Source organism: Cupressus sempervirens, chromosome 6 (genome assembly GCF_028749045.1).
Source record: "Cupressus sempervirens isolate cs-2001-9-10 chromosome 6, ASM2874904v1, whole genome shotgun sequence".
In the NCBI taxonomy this organism is placed as follows: domain Eukaryota; kingdom Viridiplantae; phylum Streptophyta; class Pinopsida; order Cupressales; family Cupressaceae; genus Cupressus; species Cupressus sempervirens.
In genome coordinates this window covers 366,416,355-366,427,509 of record NC_143123.1, presented here as the reverse complement: position 1 = coordinate 366,427,509, position 11,155 = coordinate 366,416,355, and the positions used below count along the sequence as shown (strand labels likewise).

Here is an 11,155-nt window from a genome sequence, read left to right as displayed (position 1 = left end):
TTATCTCAGGCTGATTATATTGAGAAGCTATTGCAATGTTTCTCTATGAAGAATGCCAAAGTTGTCTGCACACCTTTGCATGGTTATTTAAAATTGACTAAGGAAATGTGTCCAAAGACACCATAAGAGGAGGCTAAGATGTCTAAGGTTCCTTATGCTTTGACTGCAGCAAGTTTAATATATGCTATGGTATGTACTAGGCTAGATATTGCACATGCAATGGGAGTTCTTAGCAGATATATGAGTGATCTAGGGATTGAGCATTGAAATGCAATCAAATGGATTCTTAGATATTTGAGAGGAACATCTAGTAATTGTTTACATTTTGGGGGATCCACTACTTATTTGCAAGGCTATGTTGACTTAGATCTAGCAGGGGATATTGATACTAGGCAAAGTACTACAGGTTATGTATCTATTGTCAGCGGGACAATAGTGAGTTGAATTTCTCGATTGCAAAAGGTTAATGCTCTATCCACTATAGTGGAAAAGTATCTTGCCACTATAGAGGAAACCAAGGAGATGCTATGGCTTTAGTTCTTCATGGAAGAATTGGGACACTTATAGAGGGATAACTATATGTTTGACACAGATAGTTAGAGTGCCAGTCATCTTGCGAATAATTTTGCTCTACATTTAAAAATAAAGCACATACAGTTGTTGTACCATTTCATTTGGTCAATTTTGGATCATGACCAGTTAAAGCTAGAGAAGATACATACAGATGATAATCTAGAAAATATGTTTACCAAGGCAGTAATAAGGGAGAAGCTAAACTTCTCTTCAACTTTGATTGGTCTTCTAGACTAAAAAAAATAAAAGAACAACAACTTGTCCAAAGTGGTTTGATATTCTAGTGGGAGCTACAAATTTGGCAGTGCTATGATCAATCTCCAAGTAAGAGGTTATTGTTGTGGAGTTTGATCAGTCTCTAAGTGAGAGATTATTGTGATGTGGAGCCTAATCAAACTCAGAGCCTAGTCAACTGAGTTGCATCTAGTGTTAAGTGAGTTACAACTAGTGCAACCTAAGTTGGAGTTAGTTCGAATTGAGTTTCAAACAGAGGAACCTAAGTCATAGTCCTTGGGAATCGAGTCTCAAACAATAGAAACATAACATAATTTGGAAATTCATAGAACCTTTGAGCATCATGAACCAAGTGAATCCAATCCAAAATCTAGAAGTAAGATACCTATACTTGCTAGATATGTCAAAAGGCATCATGGACTTGAGAAAAATAATTGGAGATCATACATGAGACATAATGATAATAAACAAACTAAAAGGTACATGTTTGCTTACTGAATTTGAACCTAGAAATGTTAATAATGCATTGAAAAATGAAAGTTGGATAGAAGTAAAGAATGAAGAGATTGAGAAAAATGAAAGGAACAATACTTGGACTCTTGTTCCTAGACCCAAGGATAAAAATGTAACTGGTACAAAGTGGGTATTCAGAAATAAATTTCAAATGAAAATGGAAAAGTATCATGGAATAAGGCAAGGCTAGTGTGCAAAGGATACACTCAAGAAGAAGGCATGGACTATAGAGAAACATTTGCTCTTGTTGCTAGACTAGAAGGAGTTAGAACACTACTTACATATGCACTGCATTTAAAAGATTCAAAGTGTATCAAATGGATGTAAAATCATCTTTCTTGAATGGAATTCTATAAGAAGAACTCTTCATTGATCAGCTTGAAGGTTTCATTGATCTTAACAAAAGAGACATGGTTTGTAAGTTACACAAAGCTTTATATGGTCTGAAGCAAGCTCCTAGAGCATGGTATGAGAGACTTCATGGATATCTAGTAAAGATTAATTTCCAAAGAACCAATGATAACAACAATCTGTATATTAAAGAGGGACCATAGATCAAGATTTTGCTAGCAGAAATATTCGTGGATGATATCCTAATTACAAGTCATGATGACTTATGCAAGTCATTCTCTAAAGAAATGAGGAGAGAGTTTGAAATGTCAATTTTTAGAGAAATAAAATTCTTTTTTGGTTTATGAGTTCATCAAATGAAGGATGGCATTTATATTACTTAGTCAAAATATGTCAAGGATATATTGAAGACCTTTGGAATGGAAGATTCCAAACCAGTTGGATCACCTGTGTCTACTGGACATAAGTTATCCAAGAATGATGATTGAAAAGAGGTCAATTAGACTACCTATAGATCTATGATTGGGAAACTTCATTATGTTGTTCATACAAGACCTGATATTGCATTAGCAATTGGTATAGTTGCAAGATTCTCTAGAAATCCTAGAGAAAATCACATGTTAGCAATCAAAAGAATTATGAGATATCTCAAAGGCACTCAAGACTATGGTCTATGGTACAAGAAAGGAGGGAAATTCAAGTTGAAACCCTTTACTGATGTTGATTGGGCTGGAAGCATTGATGACAGAAAGAGCACCAGTGGAGGAGCATTCTTTCTTGGAAAGAGGTTAGTATCTTGGACAAGTAAAAAGTAGAATTGTATCTCTCAGTCTACAATAGAGGCATAATATGTTGTTGTAGAAGTTAATTGCTCCAACATAATATGGTTCAAGCAACAATTATCAAGAATGAAGGAAGAAATCAAGGATCCAGTGGTTATCTATTGTGACAACACAAGTGTAATCAATATATCTAAAAATCCAGTGATGTACACGAAGACAAAACAAATTGCAATCAAGTATCATTTTCTGAGAGAATTGGTTCAAGATAAAGAGGTTAGATTGGAATATGTTAAAACAATGGAGCAGGTTGTCGACATATTTACTAAACCATTACCTAAGGATACATTTTTGTATCTAAGAAGAAAGCTAGGGGTCATTCATATATCTGATGCCCACTAGAGTATAAATTAGTGATGCATCAACCAAACTACATTGAAGATTTATCAAGTTGATGCAAAGAAGTCAAAGCTCATTGCATATGAATCAGTACATTTGGTACATTGTAAAATCATTGTGTCAAGTATTTGGCATTTGATGTTAAAGAGGGAGAGAATCATGCCATATATTCATTGAGAGAGATTGGTGTAATTAGAGAAGAATCAGAGGTAGTAATCTGCAAGAGGGAGAACTTGATCTGATGGAGTATGAAGATAAGATGGTAGAGAGAGAATCTCAAAGGGAGTTCTCATGGATGGATAGAGAATCAAAATGAAATTAAGGATATTATAAAATCTTATAAATCATTTAACTTCTCTAAGTTTTCTTTTCTTAATGACTTGTGTTGACATCATTGCCAAAGAGGGAGATTGTTGATATCAATTATTCAATTGTACATTGTCATTGATGTTACAAAAATTATGTGATACTCTAATCAAGCACTGCTAGGTGGAACTGAGTTCATAAGACTCCAGTATTTGCCAAGCAAAAGTTTAGAAGAAGAGATGTCTTGTGTAAACCGAGTTAGGTCAATTACCAAAGGAGTTTAATGTTAATCGAGTGACCCAATTTTAGCCGACCTTCAACAGATTAGTTGTATCCATTTGTTAGTTTATGCAAGCCAACTTAGTGGATTTTATTTGTTTGTTTGAAAGGGTATTCGAGCTTACTTGACATTGTATTTCATATATATGAAAGGTCAACTTGTGGATTGAATATGAGAGATAGTGAAAAAGAAGATAAGATGTGAAACGAGAAGGATATCTGATTAAGAGAAGATTATCCAAGGAGCTACAAGGAATATTATGATCAGGGAGGATCTAGATGATAAGCTAGAATAGCGATATGAATCTGCAATTCAGATGCTTCATAAACCAGGTCAATCATTATTACTCTCTAACAATCAGTGAAGAAATCTCTTAACAGAGTTGACTTAACAGTCATTTTGTAAATCCTCTAACCAGGTGGCATTTCTAGATTGAAGTGCCTTAAGACCTCTAACAAGGCCACTCCTAACATGGTGCTTTAAATCCTTTAACAGGGTCACACCTAATAGTGTTTTTTGTAACCTTTAACATGGTTGGCTCCTAACATGGTTCACTTTAGAAGAGTGAAAAATTGCAACTAGTTGCATTGGTGGTTTTCCCATATTGGGTTTCCACAATAAATCTCAGTGTCTCGTGTGTTCATGTTATTTTCTTACTGCTTTATCTTTTTGCAATTAAGTTACTAAAGGTTAATAAACATTAATATATTAGATTGCTTTGTTAACTGAGTTTAAGTGTATATCTAGTTCTAACCGAGCTGTGAGTTTAAAGGAAGTTTTATTGACATCTAAGGGATTTGGAATTATTTAAATGGTAACCGATTTACCCCTCCCCTCTCATTTACTCCTCTCATATTTCCAACACTTGTTGCTACAGAGACATCCAAGGAGATGATATGGCTTATGTTCTTCATGGAAGAATTGGGACACTCACAGAGGGATAATTATATGTTCACTGATAGCTAGAGTGCCATTCATCTTGTGAATAGTTCTTCTCTATATTCAAAGACAAAGCACATACAATTGCGGTACCATTTTATTCGGTTAGTTTTGAATGATGACTAGTTAAAGATGGAGAAGATACATATAGATGATAATCTAGCAGATATGTTTACTAAGGTAGTAATAAAGGAGAAGTTGAACTCCTCTTTAACTTCGATTGGTCTTCTAGACTAAACAAAATAAAAGAACAACAGAGTCCAAGGTGGTTTGATATTCTAATGGGAGCTACAGGTTTAGCAGTGCTATGATCAGTCTTCAAGTGAGAAGTTATTGTTGTGGAGTGTGATCAGTTTCAAAGTGGGAGATTATTGTGATGTGGAGACTAATCAGACTTGGAGGTTATTCCGTCCACTTTATTTGGCATGTTGCCCCCCCAGATTATTATTATAGGGGTTTGAGGGCAACGCCCCAAGTGTGCTCTCTATTACTGTACATGGCGGGGTCGAGGGGCAACACACCCAAAGCCAGAAATAAATTTACTATTGTAAAAGGTGTCAACTGTTATTTTTCTATTGGACGACTTATACTAGCCCAAATTTTGTAAGTGGCAAAAGCTTGTATAAAATGACTTAGGGTTAGGGATTTCATAATAAATGACGAGATTGTAGCTTCTTGCAGTGGTATTGAGCTGTAAGGGATTGCAAATTGTAATAAATAGATAATAATAATATTGGACTTGTGGTTGGTGGACATAATCCAGGGATTGGGTGAACCACATTAAATCTTTGTGTCTTGTGTCTCTTCTATGCGATTTATTATTTTCTGATATTGGTTATATTTGCAAGTAGTTGTTATTTCTGTCAATGGTTGATCCTAACAAAAACTTCCTTTCTTCACACTATTTTTATGTTTAAAGAAAACTAGGATGAATTTGACCCATTTTTTGCACTATTTTTGTTTTCATCTATAGAGGAGTTGATTGGAAAAAACATAATAGATAGAATATTAAAAATGTCTACTTTCTTTTGTTTATTTTCATATAGAAATAATTTGAAAAGATTGGACATGTTGAACAAGATTGACAGAAAATTAAATATTCATTTTAATATTTCTACACCTTTCTCATTTCCAAGCACAAATAGTTTACTGAAACTGCTACAAACCCTTCATGTGTGACATAACCTAGACAATCGTCCAATGTTGAATAGTTAGAAAAGTCCCTAAGAACTTGAAACTCCATAGGATATACACTTCAAAGTAACCCTTACATTTTCATTTCAAATTATATCCTTTTGTGCAACACACCAAGAGATAAAATCAATGGGAATTGGCTCCACTTCACATAACCACTCTAAAAAAAAAAGCCTAACAGTGTGGAAAAGTACTACAAAGTTGAGAAAAAAAATTAAACATATATGGGATCTTTCGAAGTTTGCACATTGAGAGGATTCTGCGAGTGCCCTACGTGCTTTGTAAATTATCTCAAGAGGTGTTGTCTCATTGTAGGCAACAACTACAAAGTTCACAAAAAAAAAATTCTCTAACAAACAAGGTTATTTCAAACACATATTTTTGTAAAGAAAATTGAGAGATTTATAAGATGTGAAATTCTGCGTATGCAAAAACTTGTGAATGATGATAATTTAAAACAAACAAATTATTATGCAAGGGCATTGAAGACCTAGATGCAATGCAGCTCACGAGCAAAACACAAAGGAAAAAAAAGAAACTAGGGAAGGTAGTATCTATTACAGTATCCTCATAACTTCCCCTTGTTCCCATGCTAATTTGATCTTGTAAGCCACCAAAGCAAATAAAAGTTGAACTCACTTGTTTTATTTAACACTCCATTCTCCACATGAACCAATGTCAACTCACTGATTGGAGTGTTAAATGTTGCATTAAAAAAAATATTAATTAACCTATACAAGTGACAACCTCTCTGCCGCCTGTCCAATTTTATTATATAATAATAATTTTTGCTTATAAAACGGTTTCTGAAAATGTCCACCTCTTTCGGCATGAATCGTTTCATCTCTGACATATGTGCATAAAAAATATACATTAGTAAATGCTTTAATCTTTTTAATGTTGTTCTCTAATTGACTACAAACTTTTTCCTATAATTTAGTAATAGGAAAAATATAAAACCCCTAGCAAAATTATTATGGGCCAATGAGAAAACAAGAAAAAGCCATAAAAATAAATTTTGAAAAATCAAGTGACTTTAAAGTATATAATAAAGTGTTTAATTTTTTGTTCACATAGTTTCCAAGGTGAAATTAATTGTCTATAGGCGAGACGAAAACATTAGTCTTTGCCTCTAGAAGCAATGACTACTAAAGTTAATATATTGTTATTATTGAAATAAATTATAAATTAAGTTGGTACAACTAATACCTTATAATTCTAATATATTATTATTATTATTTAAATAAATAAAAATGGAAAGAATAGAAGAAAAAGTATAATTCAACTTAATGACATCTTTTAGATAAGGATAATTTGAATAAATCGTCTAAACTTTTCATGATTAACTTCGACGAATAGGTCGCGTGCAACAAATTTTCACGACCAGCTGGGAAGAACCTTGACGCTTATCAATTTTCTACACAACCCAAATGTAAAACGGTTGGATTGCTCAGAACTCTGATCGAGGGAACTTTAGACAAGATAAATATTATGACAAAAATCAGACAGAGATACATATTTTATACAAAGTGCACAAGTTTCTCATCTCGCGTCTGCAAGATAACTTGTAAGACTATTCACAACAGAAGTAGATAACAACGAAAGTTCGGCGAGGAGGTGAATGTTCACGGCATCCATTGCAGAGCCTCAAATAAGCGGTGAATGTAAGATGTCATAATGTTGGGAACATGGTGCCATATTCCTTGTTCAACAAGTTAGAAATACCGTGTCTGCAGTTTGTACAGTGAAATTGTGTACATTCTATGAATTAAGATGAAGAAAGCAATGAGAGCGCAGTGTTTACAAGGGAATGGATGGTGATGTGGTGTCGGGTGAGACCAATGCTTCCTGATAAACTACTGTAACTCTCCAACTCCGACGTTGTTTCCTCCACACGCGCCAAACACTCCTCCAATTCCTCCCTATATTCTCCATTAATAACACACGATTTGTCTTTCTCCACCATACAAATCAGCACCTCAATACAAAATCTTCTAATATTGGGGACCTTGATTGACGGACGAGGATGTCTCAGCAAAAACTCTGTCAACCGCTTTACAAGTAATCTCTGAGTGATCCCCGCCTCGTAAAAAACATTATCCATGCTTGATTTGTTGAGCGACTTGAAGATTTGAGCGGCTAGTCCCATGGCAGCTTCCTGATGAACTGCGTCCTCTTCCTCCATCACAAGCTTTAAGACCTGAACAACAGAGAAACAGTCCAACTGTGCATCAGCACATAATTAATCATAACTTAAAAACAATCTAAACTTGTCAAAGGTATTTTACCTGCGTTGCCGCATTGGTGATTTCCCTGAGCTCGTCGCAATCTGTTTGATCGCAATAAGCGCAGAAGTTGCGAAGAATTCTTGCCGCGTGAATTCCCTGAAGAGGATCGCTCAGCACACCAATCAGGTCTCCGATCGCATTCCCATTTTGTCTCTGATGCCGCGTTAATTTGAGTTTTATCATCGCCTCGCAGTTGCGACTGTTGTGAAGTGCAAGCAGGGTGAGGGCTTCTCCTGCTTTGCTCACCAGTTGCCTCGTGTCGTCATGTTCATTGGTATTAATCCTCTCCATGAAAAACACAGAGAAAAGATTACCCAAAACTCCGCCTGTGCTTCCGATGCTCTCCTTTCCTTCCTCTTCGAGAGCAAGGCTGGTGAGCGTCTCAATTGCGAGTGTTTGCAGTCGCAAGCGGTCGGAGCCTTCGTAGAGAAGAAACTCTCTGAGATTGCTTATCGTGAAGACGTTTCTCAATATGTCTTTTCTCAACACGTTCCCTGTTTCACCCTTACTCGCCGCCAGCATTTTCAACAGTTGCAGGGAGAGCCTCAAAGCCTTGGACGAGTTCCCACCATGTACGTCCGTAAAACGTATGATTTTGGCAAGCAGGGATTCGGTGCTACCAATCTTTGCACAGTTACCGTGGTCCGTCCCCAGATTTTTGAGGATGCGGAGGCCGAGAAGACTAAACCCCGTGTAATCGTAGTCTCGGGGCTCACTCGACCGTGTGGAGTCGTAGAGCAACGAAGCAATGGATTCCACGGCCCCGGGAATCTGCGCCACACGAAGCGAATTGCGGTTCTTTTTAACAAAACTACAAACAATCTCCGCCACGGCCTTTCGGACCTCCTGTTCGTGCCGATTCTTCCAGTTGAGCATCTCCAGTAGGCGCTCCACCATGTCCTGCATTATCCCCACCGACCGCAACGTTTCTTCGGAGAAACGGGAGTCGTGGACGAGGGCAGCTAGTACCCGGGCGCCTGTCAGCTGCCCGTGGTCGGTGGCAGACTTGAGCAGATCGACGCTGAAGCAGACCAAATCCATCTTCAGACCGTCGAAAACGCTTCCGTTGATGGACAGCGAGTACGTGTCGTAGAAAAACCGTCGAAGCGCGCCCTCCAATTTATCTTCGAATCCGAACTCGTCCATCACCTGGACCAGAAGCTTCTGCACCTTCATTTTCCATTGCAAGTAGCTCATCTCCACCAAGAACAGCAGCGCCTCCGCCACAGCCAAGCCGTAGAACACATTCAAAGCCGGCCTCCGATTCCGCTTGTCGCTGCTGCCCGCAACCTCGCCGTAGTTTTGGCCTGATAATCTCCACAGAGACAAGCCAATACAAGTAGCCGCGGACAACAACTGTGCCGCGGAAAGAAGCCTGTTTACGTTCCGAGAAACCACATATTGCACCAGCGGATCATCTGAAGCAGGACGGCTTCTTTTCTGTTTACAACGACCCCAATCAGACCTCTTCTTCTCCATGTCTTTGGCCGAGAATTTTGCCCAAATAGAGGCGCAGAAAAAGCGGCCGGCGTTGAAGAATCTGAAACTTGCCTGTTTGGCGTTCTCCCTGAATTCCGCGACGGACAACGTTGTTTCGTGCTGCCATTCGAGCTCGTGGCTGCGGCTGAAGACGCGGGTGCTCTCTGTGGCTAGTATAATCGTGACGAACCAGAAGTCCGCCCTTTCTAAAGCAATTGCAAAGCCCCCGAGGAGGACGACGGTGGCCCAGATAAAAGCAAGACTTCCCAGGCCAGTCGCGGCCTTCTCCAGAAGGGCCAGCCTCAAAGCAAACAATAATATTCTCTTTTCAGGAGCTGCTCTGCTTATCGATGGTTGCGTCTGCAGCCCTTCTGAATTCATATTGCTACCGCTTCCTTTTGGGCTCGTAGAATGTCTTATTTCGATTGCTTGATCTTGCGATTGATCCATCGGAAAATCTCGTTGATCTGCGACTCCAGATCGATTATCTACCCTTTTTAACAGAATTCTGCATTGAAATTTGAATTACACCGCATACTCAATAGTGCTTATCAATCTATTTGCCATGCTGGATTTAATTCGATCTGAGCTTCGAGATGCCTCCGTTTCTCCATAACCCGTTCTCCGCACTTACGTCACTTGTTCGATTGCGTGCACGTTAATGGGAGGAGGATCGAAGCACGAAAGAATGATTTAATTTGGGGAAAAGCGGGTGGAGAGAAATATTGCGCGGCACTCTCCTCAATCAAACTTCCGCCCTCTTCTTTCCTTCTCTTGTGAGACTTGTGACTATTTCAGAATTTCTTGAAAAGTTCCAAACTCGAACAATTTTAAATTGTTAACATTTCCACCGACTGACTTGACTTTAAGATTCATTTGACTGTTTTCATTATAAAAAGATAAGTTAGGAATTTAGTTTAATTTATCGAGTTACTAAATTATCTTTCTCGTCCAAAATTTCAAGGAAACTGACCGTTTCCAATCTGAGAAGGTATGATATTTTGTTCCATTTTTCAAAGTCAATCATGACAATTTCAGAACTTCTATATATTTTAGAAAATGTGCTTTCAAAACTAGTTTTTTAAAATTCTGCATTTTATATTACAACAGAAATCGTATTATATAAATAATAATAATATAATATTAGGAATGAAAGGTATTAGTTGCACTTACTCACATTTGAGCTCATTTGTATATAGACACGGTATCTCACTTATTTGTATGAATATTTAGCGATATTTATTATTCGATATAACTTTTTATTATATTATTTTTTAATAATTTAAAATTATATATATATATATATATATATGTGATTTTTATTGTAAGTTAATGATTTAAAGAAAAATAAAAATAAAAATAAAAGATTATGTCAATAGTCATGTATTATAAAAGTCTTTTGATTTATTGAAAAGACATTTGTAGATATATTGGTGTACTATCAACTTCAATCTTTATTGTATCTATATTAAAAATGTTCAAATGTATGAATACTGTGGTACATACACTTTATATGATATCCTACTATATATAAAGTACAATGTATATGTATATGTATATTTGTATTTGTATATGTATCTATAAGTTTGATATAAATGCTATTAAATAAAACTCTACAAAATTACTAATTGTTGTCCTCTCTTGTAAAAAAACACCATAATATAAAAGTGTCATTAAAATAGTTAAAAACCTATTTTTTTTAACATCTTCTCAATGAATTTTAGAGGACAATTGGAGGAGAGTGCAAATCTTGAATGCTAGCTTCGAATCATCTGTGGGCTAGGTTCATGCCCTAGCTACAATCTTTTCTCTTTGTTAGA

At 36.8% G+C, this 11,155-nt stretch overlaps 1 protein-coding gene across 1 annotated transcript; it reads right to left on the bottom strand.

Annotated features, from left to right (window-relative positions):
* Window positions 1–7,027: 7,027 nt before the first annotated feature.
* Window positions 7,028–9,966, bottom strand: LOC149552605 (uncharacterized). The gene is made up of 2 exons (XM_089788199.1): window positions 7,857–9,966; window positions 7,028–7,768 (listed from the first exon to the last, which is right to left on the bottom strand). The coding sequence occupies exons 1-2, from the start codon at window positions 9,783–9,785 to the stop codon at window positions 7,337–7,339; spliced, it is 2,361 nt and encodes a 786-aa protein (XP_089644325.1). The 5' UTR covers window positions 9,786–9,966; the 3' UTR covers window positions 7,028–7,336.
* Window positions 9,967–11,155: the final 1,189 nt, after the last annotated feature.

What these genes read in the sequence shown, in the direction of transcription:
- LOC149552605 (XM_089788199.1), bottom strand. Translation starts at nt 9,785, where the DNA reads ATGGATCAATCGCAAGATCAAGCAATCGAAATAAGACATTCTACGAGC. An exon ending in TCACCAATGCGGCAACGCAG is followed by an intron (nt 7,769 to 7,856) that starts GTAAAATACCTT and finishes TCTGTTGTTCAG; the next exon opens with GTCTTAAAGCTTGTGATGGA.